The 22,125-nt window shown below is 36.6% G+C and overlaps 1 protein-coding gene across 1 annotated transcript in view; it reads right to left on the bottom strand.

The window, feature by feature from the left end:
- Positions 1–230: 230 nt before the first annotated feature.
- The window catches only part of LOC103552786 (transmembrane serine protease 11F), a 98,633-nt gene continuing 76,738 nt past the window's right edge, over positions 231–22,125 (bottom strand). The window contains exons 6-11 of the mRNA XM_008523002.2: positions 20,587–20,750; positions 18,042–18,080; positions 12,193–12,394; positions 8,706–8,965; positions 7,033–7,175; positions 231–3,083 (exon numbers count right to left, since the gene is read on the bottom strand). Of these exons, the coding sequence (XP_008521224.1) occupies positions 2,925–3,083; positions 7,033–7,175; positions 8,706–8,965; positions 12,193–12,394; positions 18,042–18,080; positions 20,587–20,750 (967 nt within the window). The 3' untranslated portion in view covers positions 231–2,924. The remainder of the gene's footprint in view (positions 3,084–7,032; positions 7,176–8,705; positions 8,966–12,192; positions 12,395–18,041; positions 18,081–20,586; positions 20,751–22,125) is intronic.

Below are 22,125 nucleotides of genomic sequence, written 5' to 3'. Positions count from 1 at the left end.
AATGGTTAAGCACTGCAAAAATTTTGGTTCAGTCTTGTTCTAGCATTAAAAACTAACCCTTAGATCTCAAGGCACCCAATACAGGGATAATGTGCTGTGTTGTTTAAGATCAGCCTAATGGATTTGACCTGTCTTTCAAACAAGTCAGACAAATTGTAGAGTGTTTTTTTCCCTATGAAAAGATGTGAATATTATAGCATTCACAACACAGGAGGCAAAGTCCAGGGTTGTTTTTGTTTTTCAATCACAATATATTTGCAAAATTCACAAAGCAATACTATTGACAAATAAAAATGCCAACACTGTAAAAGAAAACTTTTTGACAATCTTAATATTTGCAGCGCCACCTGTACTGAGATTAGTTTACAGTAATACCCGTTGCATTTTTTGGAGCAGGTTTTAGACATCCTTTGACTTTTCAACTTTATTATTCAACAGGACAGCCTCACAACAATGCCATGAGGTAGACAGATTAATGTCCCATTGGGTAGCTGGAAAACATGAGGTAAAAGCTATTGCACGATTCTTTAACACCACTCGATAGGTCAGACAGCAAACTAGAAATAGGACATATAAATCCTGCTTAAAAAATAGACTCTTCCTTTTTTTAGATTTACTTATATCCTTTTGTACTTATTCCTCTCATTTGTGTTAAAACGTCATGAAATTGAATTGAATTAAGCATAGAATTATTTAAATCAGTATATATATTTCACAGACACTTATATGTGAGAAGTTATCAGTCTTCTGAAAATATAAATGCAGTTACACAAAAGCACACATCCAATGCTAAAGAACTTACATAGTAGAAAACGATTGTTTTTCCCTGTAGACAGATGTTTTCCTGTTTCTCTCAAAGGTTGTGTTTAGTTTTAATATAAAAAAGACCTATCATCAATCAAGCACATCGTCAATATGCTGAATATTCTCCAGAAAGCTTTGGGTGTTTCTCTGCATATAAAAGAAATTGTAAAGTTTTTAAGTTTTTATTCTGCTTTTCCTGTTGATATTTACTTATTAGTAGTCATCAACTCAGAAATTTGGTGACATTTCCTTTTTAAGAGGAAAGTGTGCCTGGATGACCCTTTTGTGTTTATATCCTAATATTGATATGTAAACAATAACAATTAGGAGATCTTTTTATCATATTCATCTTGTTTACACATATTACCTATAAACACACAAACATGTAAATTAACAAAACTTTTAGTCATTAAAGAAACAGAGAGGCTAGATTTTTCTCTGATAAATCAGAGCAAGAAATTTAGCACTTGAGGTCTCCCGTTTGCAGCCAGGAGATGAATAAGGAGCTGCATCTCTGTGGTCACAACCCTGGTCACAGATGACCATACCTCCTATAACTACTTGTCTATAAACAGACAGAGTTCAAAATACATTAATGAGACATAAAAAGTGATTTTGAAAATCTAACTCAACTAATTCTTTTACAATGTAAAGTATTGTGAAATCAATTACATGATTTTAAAGAAGCAAGGGACCGTTTTTAAAAAGCATATTGTTTTATTCAATGCAAAGCACATTAATAATAATTAATAGTAGCTGGTCCATATTGAGAGCCTACTGTCTGCAGACACTTTCCAAGTGCTTTACTTGTATTAACACATTTAAACCTCACACAAATAATATGAAGTGGGTACCATTTCTATTCCCATTGTGGAAGTGAAACAGCTAAAGCACAGAGATATTAAGAAACCTGCACAAAGACGCACAGCTCATATGTGGCAGAGCCAACATTCAAGCTCGTGTAATCTGGTTTCAAAGCCTGTGCTTTCCACCACTAAACTTTTGGCTGTTTTAAGCCCCAAAGTCATTCATTTATTTGACAAATTAAGTTAATTTATCTTAAAACTCACAGAGGCATTCCTTTCCATTATAATAAATATTTATACAGTGCATAATATATACTAGGCACTGTCCTAAATGCTTTACACAAATCAGCTCTCCCAACCCGACATTCTCACAGACATCTCACCTCTCAGAGAGCTGAAGACTTACAAAAGCTCCAGTTACTATATGTTGATGTAGATATTTCTAAATAAATAATTGAATAGCTCATTCTACCAAAAATCTAAAAAGTGTCTGTCCTGTTCTTAATCATTTGAAACCAACTCTGCTGGCCGAGGTCCCATCAGGTCTTTTTATCCTCCTTGAGCCCACAGAAAAACGCTCCCAGGAGTCTTCTTTATTCTCCTTTTGGCCTAACTCCAATTGATGTATGAATGGCAAGAAGCTGTTAAAGAATAAATCAGCAATGCCTATTAACAACAGAACATGCATCCTGAAGCTGGTGCTTCAGTATAACACAATGTTAACAGCTAGTTCAGATACATTTCAATCTCTCTTAAATGGCAGCTCTTGTGGTGGATAATAATGCTCTGCATCATTACTTCTAAACCCAGATTAGAGATCAAGTTATATTGCAAATTTCACGCTTCTCCATTCTAGCCTTTGAATGTCCATCATCAGTCCTAGAATGCTGAAGCCCAGAACCCTCAGGGAAGACTGCTGTTTCGTGTTTTTGCTAGAAGAATCTAAGTGCTCCGGGTATTATATGAGGTAAGGTTTTGGCAGCTCTTCATATCCTGTGGAAAATGATGTCCCCTGTGTTCCATTGGGGAAAGCCATTTATAAATGTTCATCTTGTTAATAAGCATCACAACAATTTCCCTCGTGAGTGAGAAGTCAGTGCTACCTGTCATTTGCTGTGTCTTCTTCTCTCAGGGTAGAGAGGGTTCAGTCACGTGTACACAAAGACCATCTCATAATTTGAGATTGATCTGAGTCTGAAGGACTTCTTGACATCCAGCAAAAGCACTGATCCAAACCACATGAATATAAATAATATACAATATGTAGGAATTTTATTTTTGTGTGCCATGGGTATAATTCATGGACGATTCACACTAGATACCAGTCTTTGAGGCAATCCAGTCTCGATACTGAGTCACTCTGGTATAGACCCCAGGTTTTTTGGGAAGACCACATGATTGTCCCCAACTTACTATACCGACAAGGTACCAAATGTCACGATTGTCATAAACCAGAGGTCCACCAGAATCACCCTGGAGAGAAAACAAAGACATTTAAAATTAACTCTAATTTAATTCAGTAGGAGGGTCATTGCAATCATCTCTCTTCTACAGAAAAAAACGAAATTGGTACAGAGAACATGCAGCTAGACCAGAGACAGATTATATAATGTTTCTCTCAACTGAGTTAAAATTTTGTGCTAAGCTTTAAAGTGCATTGTTTTGTAGAAAGACTTACACTCATTCATATAAAGTGGTTACATTATTTCTGGCTCAGCATCCTTGGATTTCTTTTGCTAGTTTGATTAGATACTTTATGCATGGTTTAGTAAGCATATATATAAACTATTTAATATGAGGTTAGTATTTGTGCATGCATAGGTGGAAGTTTTCAATGATCTCTTCTGAATATTGTTAGCTTGACTATTTTATGGACCTACTCATGGTCTCCTTTGCTTTTACTCACCTAATTCTAATTTATATTTGCTTGCTGAATTTTATATAAGCTCCCTTAAATCTCTTTTGGAACAAGGAAGCTTAAATAAATAAACAAATATAAATGTAGAGGTTAAAGGTGTGTTCTCAGCAGTTGAACTGCCCAAGTTTCAGGCCCAGCTCTATCGATTACTGGTTGTGTGACCTAGGGTAAGATACTTAACCTCTCTGTGCCTCTTCCACTTCCTTCATTTATTCTTTTAACAACCATTTATTGAGTTCCTACTGTGCGTCCCAGGTATTTTGATGAACATTGAGAATACAATGATGACCAACAATAAACAGTCCCTATGCTCACAGAACTAGAAATTTAGGTTAAAAAAACAATATTAAATGAGCCCACAAATAAATGCAGAATTGCAACTGTGTTTAGCGCTATAGTAACATCCAACAGGAGAATTTGACTGGTCAGGGAGGTCAGGAAAGTTTCCTGTAATGATATGTAATTGAGCTGATATCTAAAGGAAGAGGAGTTAACCATGAAAGGAAGATGTGGATGAAATGTATTCTAGGTAGAGAGAACACAAGTGCTCTGTGGCATGAAGGAGGCTGGCATATACAAGAGCCTGTAAAAAAAAAAAAAAAAAGGTGGGGAGGGGACTAGAGAGAAGATAGCAAGGGTCAAGTGGTTTGTGGTGAGGCTATAGAGGCGGGAGAGACTGGTCCATTCAAAGCCCCGTGGGTCGTTTTGTTTTTTATCTTAAGATAAAACTAAAGGTAAGCCACTGAAGTGTTTTGAGGAGGGGGTTGACATGATCAGATTACATCTTGTTAGAAAACATCCTGGCTTTCATTTGACTAATGCACTGTAGGAGCATAAGAGTGAATGTAAGAAAATAAACTAGATGGCTAATGTGGTTTGTGGTGGTGAGGGACAGGAGGGGAGGGAAGGGGGAAGAAAGAGAGAGAGAGAGAAACAAAAGAAAGATATAAGGAGGTAAAATCCATGGGATTAGGTAATCAATTAGATAAGGGATAAGGAGAGAAAGTTAGAATGGCTTCTAGTCTTCTTGCTTGTTTAACAGAATGACAGAGGATGGCACTCATAGACATACAAAACATAGAAAGAAGATCAGGTAGGGAGGGGAAGAAGAGCAGAATCAGGTGCAACATTTTGAATTTGAGATGACTTTCAGATATCCAAGTGGAGCTGTCAAGTAGAAGTAGAATATGTAAGGGTGGAAATCAAAGAAGAGGTCAGGGCTAAAAGTAAAAATTTATTAGTAATCTGCAAAAAGACAATAATTGAAGCTGTGGAAGAGAATTAGAGCCTCCAGGGAGAAAGTTCAGAGTCAAAAGAGGAACAGGTGTGGAATAAATCAAAATCTAATGGCTGAGATTGAGAGAATGAGCTTGAAAAGGAGACAAAGAAGCAGACAGAGAAGTAGAATGAAAATCATTACAAGCCTAGAAAGGCAACAGTTCAAGAAAGAGAGAGTAGTAAGTATTATTAAATGCTTCTAAGAGGAAAAGAAAAAAAAAGAATAGGACCAAAAAACATCTGTTGGAGGTCACTGATGCATCATTGGAAACCTCAGGAAGAGCTATACTGACGAAGTGATAGGGCAGAAACCATATTGTAATGGTTTGAGGCGTTAGTGAGAGGTGAGAAAATTGAGACAATGGGTATAGACATTTTTCCAAATATTTGATGGTAAAGAGATAAAATGGGGTGCTAGCTGGAGGCATTATGGGTCAAGAAAAGAGTTGGTTTATTGTTTTTTTCCTAATTTGATAGATCTGAATAAGGAAGGAGCTAGTTACAAGAGAAGTTTTGACTGTGAAAAGAGATAGACAAAATAACTGCCAGTGTAAGCTTCCCCAAAAGGCCAACAAGAAGAGGAACATGGGCAGAGAAGGGCTCAGCCTTAGAGAAGAGGCAGCTTCTCTGCTGTGACCTAAGCTGAAGGTGGATGAAATGGGTCCAGATGAAGGCAAGTCTGCATGCTTGGTGCTGGGAAGATGGGGACATTTCCCTCGTATGACTTGTATTTTTGTTTGAAAATTGGGAAACAAAATCATCAGTTAAGAATAAAAAGCGGTATTAAAAAAACAGAAGTTAAGGAAAGTGGAAAATGTTGGGAGAATTCAGAGAACAGACTTGAAACAAATACACAAAAAGAGTAGGATAGTCCATTTTGTCATCTGGATCCTTTAGTGGAACCAATGTGTTCTATTATATTTTTTCCAGGAGGATTTGACTTCCTGAGTGCAGGCAGAGAGAGAGATTGGATAGTTGAGTTCTTCTAGGTTTGGACCTTTGTAGACAGAAACTCTGGAAAGAGAGAGAGCAACAAGTGAGCTCAGGGTATTAGCAAAAGCGATTAAAATGATTAATAGTGAAATCTAAGTTGGACAAATAGATGATGGAAGAAGGGAAAGGATGAATGGAATGTGAGAAAATAGAGAAGCAATGGTCTACAGGTGTCTATGAAGTTGAAGAAAGATATTTTATTCAGTCAACAAATATTTGTGCCAAGCACTATTTTATTTGTTGGTAATACAGTAGTAAATAAAATAGACCTCCCAAATCTGTGCCTTCATGGAGCTTATATTTACATTCTAGTTTAGTGGAGAAGACAGACAATAAACTCAATAAATAAAATATATTGTGTATCGGATGGTGATAAGAGCTAAAGTGAAAAATAAATCAGAGGAGGGGACACAAAGAATTTGTGTGTAGATTGTGTGTATTGGGGGTGAGGGTTCGTAGCTTGGGGTGTAGCAAATCGTGTGGCCAAGGGAGCAGGAGTAGTTGAAAAGCAGGCAGGAAGAAGCGGACAGTTGTTAAATAGAAAGATTTGGGGAATTAGTGTTTTTGGAGTTGGAAGAGTTGTGTGTGACAAAGCTCAAGATGTAACCCTAGGAATAGGAGGCCGAGGAGGAGTGAAGATCGCTGGAGGTTAGGAGGTTTAGGAACTGAGAATCCAGCATGTAAATGGGTCAGTGGTAATACTGCAGGGCTTGGGATGAAGAGGAAACTGTTTCAGGTGTTGATGTCATTAAAGAATGAGAGGGACAAAGGGGAGGGACCAGGAGGTGGGGGATGAAAACAAGATGCATGAGAGATGACAGAGCTGAATGAAGTGGTCTTCAGAGGAGAGTTTTCTCTGTCTTTTATTTACAATTTTGTTCAGAAAGTAACAATAAAGCATAAGAGTAATTGTGTGAACTAGAAATAGGGAGCAATGAGCTTTAATATCCTGATCTGTAAAATAGAGATAATTAGAGTACTGCTTCAATCTTGTCATATTAAATAATGTATAAAAAGTGCTTACTACTTGGCTTGGCACACAATAATCACTCAATACAATAAGTTTTGTTATTTTTTTAATTATTGGGTTTTGTTTAATATTTTCATTAACAAATAAACTGAGTCCTTGGTGAAATAGATGCCACTTTTTTTTCCAGGTGAAATATATGCCAAATTTAGAAATAGCTAGTGGAAACTTTCCTTTTAAAGTTTTGACCTTGAGTTTAGACTTACCTTACATGCGTCTACTTTTCCTTCCATGAATCCAGCACATAACATTCCCGGAGTTATCAGGCCATCATACACATCCGTTCTGTTACACACATCAGTGCCTATGGTTTCCACTCTGGCTTGCCGAAGTTTATTTTGTATAGGTCCTATTATACAAACAAACACACACACAAAAATGTGTTCTTTGAATAAAACTGTTATTTAAGACATGAAAGACACATAAATTGTATATACCTAGGAGCAAAAGCATAAGATTATTTTATTATTAATTATTGGCTACCTTTATTTTCTGTGTCATAAACGTGTACATACAAAGAACCATAAACATGCATGCCCCAATATTATATCACACTTGTGGATCTTCAAAAGCTATTGGAATCCTTAAAACTACATGCAATATTTTATGTGTGTGTACGTGTGTATGTGTGTATGCTTTTTTTTTTTCGTGAAGAAAGGGTTCATCACACTGATCTTGTCCAATTGGCACATTTTTCCATATAAGGAAGTTGAAGCTGAGGGAAGTTCACTAATTTCCCAAAAGCTATTCAAGTAGGAACCAGGATATGAACTGCACAGATCTATTTGCCCTACTCTGTGCTGTAGAGTGTTATATAGGGGTGTCTCAAAGCATGGGAAACAGAACGGATGCCCAAGATCTAGCAATTTGACATCCTCACAGAGCAGGGCCAGGGGTTAGGAGGAGAGAATACTGCACAATTAAGTGCGGGAAGGGAAGGAGCTTAGGGATCCTGATTGATTGAAGCTGTCGAGGAGTAGCCCTGAGCTAGTGGTAAGGGAAGAGAAGATGAAAGGAGACATAATAACCTCTCAAACCTCAAGTTGAAAATGCATGGAGCATTTGGGAAATATTTCATATAATAGAATTCTGTCAAAAGAAAAAAGCTAGATTAAGATATATTAGCATTTGTCTCCTAGTTTCTTCAGGATATCCTTGATACAAACTTAAACATTTATTTTCCACTTCAAAACATTCAATTAATCTCTCTCTTTAGAGTGGAATGAACTAGTGCCTAGAAATCTTAAGTTCTGGTCCTCAATTTATGTAAGTTTAGAACTGATATCTTTTAACCTCCCTAGGAGGTGGGACAGAGGTAAAGAAATACATATTCAACTAACTCATTAAAATGAAAATTCTCAAAACATTCACAAAGCACTTTATGATCACCGTAAATGCCCATTAAAATGAAGAAGGATTTAGACAAAAAAAAAAAAAAAGAAAAACCTATCGTTAAGATTGTGGTTTGAAGTATATGCTAACCAGCAGTATTTACATCTGGCAAATATACAATTGGAATCATTTACTCCCTTGTGCTCCCATAGCATTCGTCCCTTCTTATAGCATCTACAGCAGCCTGTTCTTTTCTTCTATGTTACCCTCTCCCTTTTCTCACCACTGCTCCACTTAATTGTGAACTTCTCCAGGATAGGGTCCTGACTCCCTTCATTTTTTAACCCACAGACCCCTGTTCTGCTCAGAGCCATACACATTAAAAACATCAACATTATTTTTATGAAAAGTCTAAAGAGAGATTCCCTAAGACAGCTTGTCACTTAGGATAATTTGAGACATATGTCTTGATTATTATTTTGACAATTATTGAGACATAATTGTCTCAAGACAAATTATCCTAAGTAAATTAGGTTGAACTACTCACCATCATCTATAACAGATCCAAATCCTGTGACAAAGACACTTGTTTTAGGTGGTAGCCTTATAGATGAATCTGGGAGGCAAACTCTCTGAACTACATTTGAAAACTCAACTCGGGTAGTGAGCTGAGCCAAAGCAATGTCATTTTCGTTTGTTTCTCTGTGGTAATTTTCATGAAGGATAATTTTCTCCACACTTCGTTGCACTGCAGGTGGTGTTATAGTTACACCAAAAGTAGCAATCCATTGACTTGGGTCTTTATTTCTGAAAAAATTAAAGGGTAAGATTTGTGAGATTGAGGCTGTATTTCTCCCCAACTATTGAGATTATGCTCCTAAAAAATCCCTATGGTGAGAGAATTGCAGTTGATGATCTTATGGGAAAAAGATGTTAAAAATATTGATGATACAAGCGAGAGTATGAAAGCCCTTAAAAATATCTTATATTCTCTAAAATTAAAAATAGCACAGGAACTAAATGGAATTTCCATGCTTTATTTGGATTAATAATAGTAATGGGGACTATACAATTAACTTCTAATTTTTCAATTCCTTGTTTATTAGAAACTCTTCAGATTCTATTTCTTTTATAATTTCAATTAAATGTGTAGAAACCAATTTTTATTTGTTTTGGGTATATGCATCTTAAGAGACATTTTCCCTCTGTATCAGATACTCCATCTATTCTTATTTTATGACTCATTTGTCAGCTCTTGTTTAATGGGTCTTACTATGATCTTTGAGACAAGGTAATTTGTCTGCTTCACAAACCTTCAAGTGTACACAGGATGTTTCTTCACCGTAGGCCCATACCTTGCCCTGATATTCAAGGGCTAAGCAGCGCTACCAATATCATGCTGTTAAAGCTCCCACTGGCCTTGGATCTGGCCTCATCAGTGCCTCTTACTATTTTTGAGGCTCTCCCTTCACACGGATGCTTCCCCCCCTCCCCCCCCAAAGTACATCACAAGCAAAATTCTGTGTAGTCCTATCACCTCTTTATCTCCCTATTCTTCCCCAAAGCTCAATTTCCTCTTTTTCTACTTACCCCATCAAGAATGGCTAGAAATAGACAGAAACTTGACCTTCCCTGTGTAGAAGAAAATTACGTAGAAGGAAATCTCACAGAGGAGAATTCATAAAGGGGATTTCCTCGTTCACGCAGGATTATCGTATTGGTGAATCATGAACTTTTAAGTGTTGTGAAAAACCTGAAAGATTAGTGGTTTTCCGAGTACTCTGCACTGCCACAGGGATGGGCAGGCAGAGACTGGGTGTGGTGACTGGGAGATTGGGAGTGGGGGGTACTCCTTTCAGCTGTTTTATTTATTTATGCTTTAGAGAAAGATTTTATTCAAAGGAAAAATCTTAGGGCTGAGGAATTCACTTGAAAAATAGAATTCTAGGAGATGCAAAGACTTCAGTCCTTAAGGAACTTGTAAACTGAGTAGACAAAACGGAAATACCCCATCTCTTCATGCATCGTCAACCAGAAAGGAAGCCTCCTGGAACAGGCCCAGTTCAACAGGCTTTGAGGACAAGGGCACTGAGATTCAGAAGTTAAATGCTTGCCCAGCTGAGTGACATATCCAACTGGTTAATGTCAGAGAGAGATGGCCCAGGTCTCATGATATCCTGTCAAGAACTTTTTCCCCACCTGCACTGTTTCACAAAGACTGTGATCATTTTACGTGAACATAAAGGTACTAAGATTTATCTTAAACACGATTTTTAAAAATATACTATTTCTGTAGGAAAAAAATACAAAAACTTAAAATCTGTTTGTATAATTGTGATATTGTCTTCAAAGTATCTTGTATTTTTCCTTCACAAGAGAATACTGCATTGTGAAATTACATGAAATTATATCACTACCCAAATTGAACCCTTTCTCTCCAGGATCATCACCTTTCCCAACTCTTTTAGATTATTGTTATCAGTATAAAATATGTATAATGTAGCTCATATTTTAAAATATCTTTCCTTTGAGTCTACAACCACCCTCAACTGTCAAATTTCTCTCTTCCCATTCATTTAAAAACTCCTTGAAAGTGGCTTCTAAACTCACTGCATCCAATACTTCTCCTTATAATCACTTATGAATTCATTCCCATCTCAATCATATCACCACAATTTCTCTTATCAAGCTCACCAGTTATTTCTATTTGATCAAACTCAATGGCCAACCCCCATGTAGGTCTGTCAGCAAACAAAAGACTACACTGCACCTGCAGAAATGTGTATCTCAATCACTATAGTTTATTTTTTTTCACAAAATATTAATAAATTGACCTTCTGGATTCATTTTTAATTTACATAAACAGAGATCAGTTATAAACCAAAATGGATGACACTTCCCAAAACAAGAGTGAAGACTGGAGGACTTTGTAAACATGAAAAAGTCAGAAAGCCTTAAAAAATTAGTGAGAGTCAAGTTGACCTAAGCCGTGATGCTAGTTATTTTGGGGGTTGAAAATATCTATAAGTGAGTTCCTTTTCTCTTCTCTCTTGAGAGAGTGACAGACAATCACCTTAAGTTCATTAGATCATTTTCATTACACATCTGCCCCATAAATAAAGGTGTAGGCATCTTGGAACCATTGTTACCCTTAGAAGGATGGTCAAGAGCTTCCTAGATGCAGCAAAGATAGTTTCCTCAGAAAGCGTATGTGAACAGTGCCACTGGCCAGGGCTTTTTTCAGAGCTTTTGTCTTTTGAGAGTTTAAAAAGAAAACCTTCTGTATCCTGATGGTGACACCACAGGGAGGAAAGATGGTGTGTCCTTGATCTCCTATGGCAACAGGGTGCCTGTGTATGTTTGCGTATGTGAATTACATAGCTGAGTTTTAAGAGCTACAACTGTGAAAGCCCAAGCAGAGAGCTCCTGTCAAGTTGTATATGACCATATTCCATACTGTGAGGGATGTGAGACAGGATGGCAGGTCTCGCTCACCATCCACACACCTCTCTGGTCCACACAAACCCACAGGAGTCCTTGGATAAAGCAATTGGAAGGTAGAGCTTCAAGAGTGATAATTTTGATTTTTTTCTTATTTATGAAGTGACGGTGGATGTTGATAGTGGGAGGATAAATAGATTAACTGAAAAAATACCCAGGACAGAAGCGGCTGAATTTTCTCCTTGAATATGCGGGAGGGTTTAAACTTGTTACAGGTATAGTAGTCAGTCTTTATACTAAACATAGTTTGTGACATGGTAGGGAAGGTAACACTAGTGTCGTGATAATAGAGGAGAATATATGGCAAGAACCACAAGAGCGATACAAACCAAGCATCATAGATATTGAGAGAAGGGAGAGCGGATGAATATGACTGGGGCATAGAGTAAAAGCATAATGCATTTGGGAACAGAGAATGTCCATCTGGAACGGAGCAGAGGATAAGCTGGTGAGATTTGACTCTTCCCAAACTCTGAACTGATGGCAATTGATAACTCAGAAAAGGAGACTCACAACAGCCCTGGTGAACTTACTTGTGGAAGCAGTGAGCTGCTGTGAGCAGCCACGTGTTACTGATGAGGCTGGCTCCGCACTGATGGCCCGCCCCTATAAGCTGGAGGCTGACCTGCCATGGCCACTCTCCTTCCATAGCTGTTTCCCTTCCTTGGACAATCCTTTCAGTAGAAGAGGATGCTGGTAACGGTATGTTTGAAGATGTCATCCTTATTCCACAGCCTGTCACAGAAATGTATGTTAGCTTGTTTTCATAAAAAGGAGAGGGAAAAAAAGCATATCCTGATTTGCATTGGGTGCAGATGCTTAGACAATCCATTGCACCTGCTTCTCTCTAACTCATTCGTAGTACTCAGGCCCTGAGCTTATTGCATAGGGGTCCTACTGATCCTGTTGAGGTTCAGAAGAAATATTTACTAAGATTTCAAGGCATGCAATCCAGGAATTAACTTCTGTCTCTCTATATAAAGCATGTATGGATAGATAAATAGGTAGATAAATAATTTATTGAGCATCAAAAATGTATAGGTCCTTGCTAAGTGCTTTAGATACTTTTCAGATAAGAAAACTCAGCCTTGGAGAGAGACATAAATTACTAGAGGTCATTCAGCTGGTAAGTGATAGAGTTGCATATAAAATTAGGAGGCTCCACCTGGAAGTTTGTATTCTTACTGCTCAGAGAGAGTCCGCTACTGAATGCAGGTTATGAATCTGCCTTGATATGAATCTAACTTTTACAGTCTTAAACAATAATGACCTTTTATGGTTTTCTAAAATTTGAAAGACTAGTTTTTAAAAAAATTTTGATTTTCTCATAACAAACCCTCAGTTGATTAGACTTTGAATCAACCATAAATAAGACTTAAAAGTAAGTTAGGATACTTTATTAATGTACCATTTAATTATTTATATTTTAAGAATACAAGGGGTTTTTTTTCCCAAAAAGAAGTTTTATTCAGAAACAGGTGAAAAATAGTTTCCTGAAATCATACTTACAAATTCATCCCAATTCCCTCACGATTAAATAGCGTCAGCTTAAAGCAACCATGAAATTGAACAAGTAGGATTTCTAAGCTAGTATGGTGCTATATCAGTAGTGCCTAATACTTCTTCTCCAACTTCCTCTTAAAATATGCATGAAGGTAATAATAATATAAATAATATCTACTAGCTATGAGCCAGGATCTATACATAGTGTAACATATATTTTCTCTAATTTTTATAACAACTCTCTATGTTAGGTGTTACTATCCCCATATTGCAGTTGAAAAATTTGTGTCTATGATATTGTTCAAAGACAAAAGGAGAAAAATCACCAAAAATTATGGAAAGATAAGAAAACATTACAAATTCTGGTAGAAATTTTCTGTAACTGCAATACCAGTGGGTTGGTTTGAAAAGCAACTTTTTGGGGCTGGCCTGGTGGTATAGTGGTTAAGTATATGCACTCTGCTTCAGTGGCCTGGGGTTTGGGGGTTTGGATCCCAGGTGCGGACCTACACACTGCTCATCAAGCCATGCTGTGGAGGCATCTCACATAAAATAGAGGAAGATTGGCACAGATGTTAGCTCAGTGACAATCTTCCTCAAGCAAAAAGAGGAAGATCGGTAACAGGTGTTAGCTCAGGGCCAATCTTCCTCACCAAAAAAAAAAGAAAGAAAGAAAGAAAGAAAAATAAAAGATAAATAAATAAAAGAAGGAATTTAAAGAAAGAAATCCACTGTGTTTGGATTCTGATTTTAAAAAATATGAAAAGCAACTTCCTGGACAACCCAATCTACATCCTATAAACTAGAACTGTTTGGAGAACCCTAATAAGTTTGACAAAGCCTCTGGCTCAACACTATTGTGATTTCCCAGCCCAGGAAGTAAAGCTAAACTGCCCTTGGCCCTAACCAAGCAGAAACTATAGTTGGAACCATCCCATTGTGACTCATCAGTTGTTTTCTTGATGTGTGTGTTCAGAAGCCACAATTTCCAGCACACCATCCTATCTAGGGATACAGGAAAGATGAGAAGTTCTGTGAAAATGTAGTTACCTCATGCAATGGTCTGAATGTGTACTCCCAGAATTTATATGTTGAAATCTTAACTCTTAAAGGTGATAGTATTAGGAGATGGGGCCTTTGGAAGGTGCTTAAGTCATGAGGGTGGAGCCCTTATGAATGAGATTAGTAGCTTATAAAAGAGTCTCCAGAGAGATCTCTATCCCCTGTTCCACCACATGAAGCAACAACAAGAAGTCTGTGAGTGGGAAGAGGGCCCTCACCAGACCATGCTGGCACCCTGATCTCAGACTTCCAGCCTCCAGAACTGTGAGCAATATATTTCTGCTGTTTATAAGCTACCCAATCTATGGCATTTTGTTACAGCACCGAGAAGGAACTAAGACACTTCATGAAAAGCAATTTCAATAGAGACAGGAAGAGCACTGACATCAGTGAGTGCTGGAGCTGGTGGTACAAGGAGGCAGTTTGTGGAATTTTCATGTATTCTGCCTGTAAGAACAGAACTGAAGCCTGCATCTACTGTACAGCATGATTAGGGCCTCCCAAATCAGATGATATATAAACTCAGAAGACAGACATATCTCTAAAAGTGATTTTCTACAAAAAATTTTAGGATAGGTGCTTGGTATCAGCAACAATATGCAAGAAAGCATGACCTTAATAAAACAGAAGCAGACAACCAACCATAAGGGAAAACCTATACTGTGATAAGAGTGAAAAATCACAAATCAAGAAAATCAAAAACAAAAAAATCAAGAAATCACAGAAATGTCATGACGGATAAAATCCACATGAAAGAAGTAAAGAGAAAATGTAACACCATACAACGGAGATAAGCAGTTTTCAGGATTATAGATTTTATAAGATCTTTCAGAATGCGGAGGAAAGTAACTTGAACTGAAACTAGAAATAATGATTGATATGGAGGGCAGAAAATGGATATTCAAACAAAAAGTCATTTGTGTTCCTGAGGAAGAAAAAAAGAACACTTAGAACAGAATCAATTATCAAATTTATAGTGGAAGAACATTTTCCCAGAATGAGAAAAAAACGGTGTATACATTGAAAACATTCATAGTGTCCTAGTCAAAATTCAGCACAAAATACAACCATATCTAGATCTCTTGGCAAAAATGTTGTAGGATAAAGATTCCCTACATTCATCCAGGAACAAAACAGAAAACAGACATAAGAATAAAAATTGCACCAGCCTTAGACTTCTCTATAACAAAAACACTAGAAGGAAACAGAATAATGTGTATAGAATTTTTTGGGAAAGTTTATGATCCAATTATAAGACATTGAGATAAAGGAAATGGAAAAGATTCTTATGTATACAAGTATTCAGAAAATATACCATTTGTATAATTTTCTGGTTTAAAAGTGACTTGAGGGGCCGGCCTGGTGGTGTAGTGGTTAAGTTTGCGTGATCTGCTTTGGTGGTCCTGCATTCATGGGTTCGGATCCCGGGGGAAGACCTAGCACTGCTTGTCAAGCCGTGCTGCAGTGGCATCCCACGTAAGATAGAGGAAGATTGGCACAGATGTTAGCTCAGTGACAATCTTCATCAAGCAAAAAGAGGAAGATTGGCACAGATGTTAGCTCAGTGACAATCTTCATCAAGCAAAAAGAGGAAGATTGGCAACAGATGTTAGCTCAGGGCCAATATCCTCACAAAAAATAAATAAATAAATAAAATAAAAGTGACTTGAACAGAATGGCTATAATTAACAAGACAGGAAATAACAAGTGCTGGAGATAATATGGAGAGAACGGAACTCTCATACACTGCTGGTGGTAGTACAGACTGGTGCAACCACTATGGAAAACAGTATGGAGAGTCCTCAAAAAATTAAGAATAGAACTACCATACAATTGAGCTATTCCACTGCTGGGTATTTATCCGAAGAACATGAAAACATGAATGCGTAAAGATACATGCACACCTATGTTCACTGAAGCATTATTCACAACAGCCAAGACTTAGAAGAAACCTAGGTGCCCATCAAGGGACGAATGGATAAAGATGTGGTATATATACATGATGGAATATTACTCAGCCATAAAAAATGATGAAATCTGGCCATTTGTGACAACATGGATGAACCCTGAGGCTATTATACTAAGCGAAATAAGTCAGAGGGAGAAAGTCAAATATATTATGATCTCACTCACAAATAGAAGATAAAAATAACAACAAACAATCACATAGAGACAGAGATTGGATTGGTGGTTACAGAGGGGAAGTGGGGAGGGAGGAGGGCAAAAGGAGTGATTAGGCACATGTGTATAGTGATGGATTGTAATTAGTCTTTGGGTGGTGAACATGATGTAATCTACACAGAAATCGAAATATAATGATGTGCACCTGAAATTTATATAATGTTATAAACCAAGTTACTGTAATAAAAAAAATACAGGCATATACCCATAAAAAACAAAATAACAGAAGGGGTAAGTTTCAGTTAGAACTAGATAATGAATCCTTTCAAATAAAGATTAAGAACTACGTTAGAGGGGAGCAGAAATTTAAGAGTCACGGAGGGCTTTCCAATCCTTAGATGCAGGTGTCTGGGCTGCAGGGCACGTTCTCAGCTCCATGTCCTTTTTGTCTGGTAGTCTACTTTTGCCCACACAACTTTTATATAATGCTTATTACTATTATCATGTAAAAGTAATAGTAAAGTAATCCATAGTAGTATGTATTTCTTTAAAAAGAAAAAGAAAAAAGAAAAGTGCCTTGAAGATACAATTTAGCAGGCAGAATGGTGAATCTAAATCAAGAGCCAAGAATGGGGAAATAGTAAAAGTATAACAACAGACTTTAGTAATGGGTAAATAATTGTAACTAGGAGGATAAAATGGAACATAATGTTTTGAAAAAGAATATTGATAGAGTATGTAAAGATTAAGCGATAAGTAAAATTGAGAAGCTATTTAACAAAGATTGGAAAATCAATTGAAGTTTACAAAAGGAATCTAAAATGTAAGTTCTTCGTTATGCATGGTTCTTGCTTTATCCTTGAGTTTGATAACTAAAAAATAAAGGTTCATATATGGACTAAGCAAGCATAAAGGCAAGCAAGAAGATATAAACAAGAACAAAATGTGTATTATAGACAAAGATAGAACACAATGGAAGACAAATATTTACCAAAAGCCAGAAAACATAAATGAGAAGGACAAATATAGAGTATTGACAATATTTGGAAAAACATTAAATGCAATATATTACATATAGAGAATACTTATTGTTTTTTAGTGTCCTTACACCATTTTTAATGGACATATATTTATCCACAAAAGACCATAAATATATACTAACGTGGGGGAGGGCAGAAAATGTACATACCAGATATTTCAACAAAAATGTAAGAAAACCGAGAAATTTTAACAGCAGAAAGCCTAACTAGTTACCACGTTAAAACACTCTCTTGAATTGTGAGAGAATATTGAGACATATTTAAAGAAAATATTAAAATGGAATGTTAGAAATATAGTTACATATGTCGTACTATCAAGAATACTACCTAATTCTTTTTTGCCACATTCCATAAGTCACAAAACTTAAAATTGTATTTGGTAGAAATTTATAAATTTAAATGTCTTAAATATTAAAAGTAGTGAACAAAAATAAAAAGACTAAGTGTTTGGTTTACAAAAACATAAGGTAAAAAAAAAGCTTGGTATTATTGTGGTAATCATTTTGCAATATATACAAAGATCGAATCATTACGTTTACACCTAAAACTAATACAGTGTTATGTCAATTAAACCTCGATAATAAAAAAAAGAACTTCCTAAATCCTACTTCTAACTTTTCTGTGGCTTTTACTCATTATCTTTGCTTTGAACTTACGGCTGTTGAGAAGATTCCTCATCTTTTTGCTGTCGATAGCTAGAAAAACAAAACATGAATTAGTTGGTAGAAAAATGTGTTTCTGTTTTCATGATTTTGTTCAGATGGTCACTATAAGAGATGCTTATTATCCAAAACATCCATATTTCAAGAGGGCATGAGATTTTTCATACCCAAGTAATATATAAATAACCTTCATACCCAAGTAATATATAAATAACCTTCTACTCTGATTTGGTCCAAAACATATAATAAAATATACTCTATTTATACACTTTAAAATAAAAAGAGAGCATTTTGTTTTCTGATTTTTTGCTAAGAAGACAGAAAAAGAAATTAGGAAGTTAAGAAAGCATGATAAGGATAAATGACCTTGATTACTTTCTTGGGAGCTCTAGTATAACTCAAGGAAGCTATCTCCAGTTCCCATCACGATTGGTGTTCACCGTATCAGGTGTACTAGCCTACGTGTGTTAGGCATACGTCTGGCAGCCAGTGTTGAAAGGGCAGCTCCAGGGAACTGAAGGCATCACAGCCCCCTCACAGCCCAATTTCCAGGCCCTTGTCTACCCATGGTAGAAATTCAATCAATGCAAGTTGATGACCTTCTCTCACTGAGGATTCTCCCTCACAGTGAATACGGTGGAAGCAGCTCAGGCAGCAGGCGTTAGAGGCATGAAGCTCTCTCATATATAGCCAGTCCAGGGACCCCACCCATGCTGCAGTCTCTCCTCCGCTTTATGCCTCCCTTCTGTGACATCTTTTACCTTTCAAACTTATCTCAGTTTAAGTTCAGTTTCATTGGATTTTTGGTGGTTTGGTGTTTGTTTACTTTGTTTTGCTTATTTGTAAGAAAGAAAATAGAGAAGTATATGATGATTTGCTCAGGAACACTGAATTTCCCAAAATAGAGACATGAGTCTCAAATTCTATTAGAGGTTTCCTGGACATTTCACTTGTCTTTATTTAATGAGAGATATAAATGTGGCAGAAGAAATATATGCAGTGGAATTTTGGTTATGGAGCATGGTCATAGAATATAGTTATGTTGATATTAAAACAGCTTTTATAGTAAAAGTCAGTATACACAACCAAGAAGGCTGAACAATTATTTTTTAAAAATTTAAAATAAGAAACTCTACAACTTTAACATGTCTTTTATGATGGATACCTTACTTTAGCACATAGGATCATGCATTAGAGACAATTATATTATCAAGAAATGAGATTTAGTTTGAGATTGCCATTTACAGAGTGCTAGAAAATACCATATTTTACTTTGGAATATAATTAATTAAGTATTGGATACCATACTCTTTCTTATTTCTAATTACTTCATGAAGAAGTTGTCATGATTGTATGTGAGGAATCTATCTCAAAATGTATTTAAAGAATTTTCCTGATTTCTAACAACAAAGAAATTAACTCAAGACAATCTGTTTCTTAAATTCATGGCTGCTGAGAGGGGAAAAGACTCGAAGTCCAAAGAGGAAGCCATATTTTTTGGTATTAAGTCAGCAGTAATTGCACTTGGAAATACTTAACCAGAAGCAATGAACAGAGCTGGAATACCTATTGTGTGTGATTTGTATAGAAAAATAGAAATGCTCTCAGCTTAGATTCCAACTAGCTGTGAGGTAATTTTAGTTTCAATTTCCTGACCTTTTGGAACTTCACTTCTACTTTTGGGGGGAAACAAGAAGACAACTTTCCTGATTTTGTTTTCTGAGAAATAAATGAGGAGATGAATGAAAAATTGCTTTAAGTTGAGGGGCTGGCCCCACGGCCAAGTGGTTAAATTTGCGTGCTCTGCTTCGGCGGCCCAAGGTTTGCTGGTTTGCTGGTTTGGATCCTGGGTGCCACCTGCACACTGCTCATCAATCCATGCTGTGGAGGCACCCCACACAGAAGAACTAGAATGACTTACAACGAGGATATACAACTATGTACTGGGGCTTTGGGGAGAAAAAAAAGTGGAAGATTGGCAACAGATGTTAGCTTGGGGCCAATCTTCCTCACCAAAAAGTATACTTTAAAAAAAATTGTTTTAATTTGGAAATAAGCTAGAGAACCTCTTCACAGTTCATGTCAATGGTTCTTTCTGTAGGAGTAAACCTTCATAAAGATGTCTGTTTCTTTGAAAGTGTAGAAACTAACCCCTAGAACTAACCCGTAAAGACCTCTGGAAGTCAGAATACCTGTGCTTTTGTTCTGATCCGAAGGCTTGTTAGTTTGATGTCTTACATCTTCCGAGTCTCAGCTTTCTTAAAATGGTGAAAATAATACCTACCCTTTTAAATGATCTAACATGATTATATATGGGAAAAAATTTAGAAACCATAGCAGAAGCCCAAATCAAATATGGAAAAAACTCATAAAACTAAACTTTGCCTCAAAGTGAATTTTTATTTTAGTTTTATTCCACACTGATATACGTATATCAGTGGTGAATTCTTAAAATGAGAGAATACATTGATGTAAATTCTTATGAAAAATAAAGAAGATTGCGAAGGGAGAGAATCACAAAGGTGGTAAAAGAACTTACATGTGAGTGTAAATGATGGTTTGTTTATAGTCAAAGGCAACTGTTTTGTCTTCAGACTTTGATATAAAATCCTTTCAACTTTTTTCTTGATTCGCTCAGCACTATCAGTAGATGGGTATCGAAACATGAGCACCATAAGTATGTTAACACCATTTTCATCTGGACTGAAGAGCAAAAAAGCACATAAATAGAGTAAATAATAAAGCCAATTCTCTAATCATTACATTAATAATTAATGTAATAAATTACATTAATATGTACATCAAAATGTATTAATGTGTAAAAATATTGTTAAGGTTCAGATTAAATTTAAAGAAACATAGTGGATGGCAATGTGTATATCAGATGTCTAAATTATCTCTGGAAATACTGGCTAAGGTAGTTAGCTGAAAAAAATTGTTCCCTTGCCTCACTTAGCTCATAGTCTAGAGGAGGTTGTGAGAGGAGGAGTCATCCATGAAATCGTGCTTTACATGCACTTAAATGATTTGTTTTTTCATGCATTCTAAGCCAAATTTGTAACAAATGTCATTATTCTTCAGTAATAGTGTGGCAGAGACAATGCTTCGTGTTCACCAAAACCAGTTGCCTTTGCCTCCTGAGCAGAGCTAGGTTTCCTTCTCTGGCCTCCCTTGCAGGTTATTGAAACTCTGTAGTGAATTCTGGACAATGCATGTGGATAGAAATGATGTACCCCACTTCCAGGCCTGGCCCTGAACACCACCCACACCATTTTCCATGCTTTCACTCTTCTCTTATTTGCTAACCAGATGCAGAAGATCCAGTGGGCAATTCCACAATCCCCACCAGCACCCACATCCCCTTCTACCACCTCTGACTCTTTGGTCTGTACCATGGAAATGAAAGAAATCTTTATTGTGTTAAACCATTGATATTTTGGAGTTTTGTGGTTAGCTAATATGTTTGATAAATGGATGACTAGAAAATTGTTTGATAAGATGTTCAAATATATAAATTTATACTGTAATATGTACATCTAGAAAGCCTCTAGTTGCCTTTCGAGAATGGATTTAATTTGAAATATATAAAGAAAGAAAGAAGGAAGAAAGGGAAGAGGAGGGGCTGGCCCAGTGGCATAATGGTTAAGTTTGTGCACTCCACTTTGGTGGCCCAGAGTTCATGGGTTTGGATCCTGGGCATGGACCTACACACTGCTCATCAAGCCATGCTGTGGTGGCATCCCACATACAAGAAATAGAGGAAGACTGTCATGGGTGTTAGCTCGGGGTGAATCTTCCTCAAGTAAAAAGAGGAAGATTGGCAACAGATGTTAGCTCAGGGCCAATCTTCCTCATCAAAAAAAAAAAAAAAAAAAGGAAGAATGGAAGGAAGGAAAAAAGAAAGAAAGAAGAGAGAGGGAGCAAGAGAGGAGAGAAAGGAAGGAACAAAAGTAGGGAGGGGAAGAGTGAAGGGAAAGAAAAGGCATGGGCTCCTTAGCCATATGTACATTTACCTCACCATCAGAAGTAAAACAGACAAATAAGTACTACAAATATGTGTGTGTGTGTGTGTGTGTGT

The sequence above is a fragment of the Equus przewalskii genome, chromosome 3 (genome assembly GCF_037783145.1).
Source record: "Equus przewalskii isolate Varuska chromosome 3, EquPr2, whole genome shotgun sequence".
Lineage (NCBI taxonomy): Eukaryota > Metazoa > Chordata > Mammalia > Perissodactyla > Equidae > Equus > Equus przewalskii.
The sequence above is the reverse complement of the archived record's forward strand: the minus strand, read 5'-3'. Positions and strand labels throughout refer to the sequence as shown.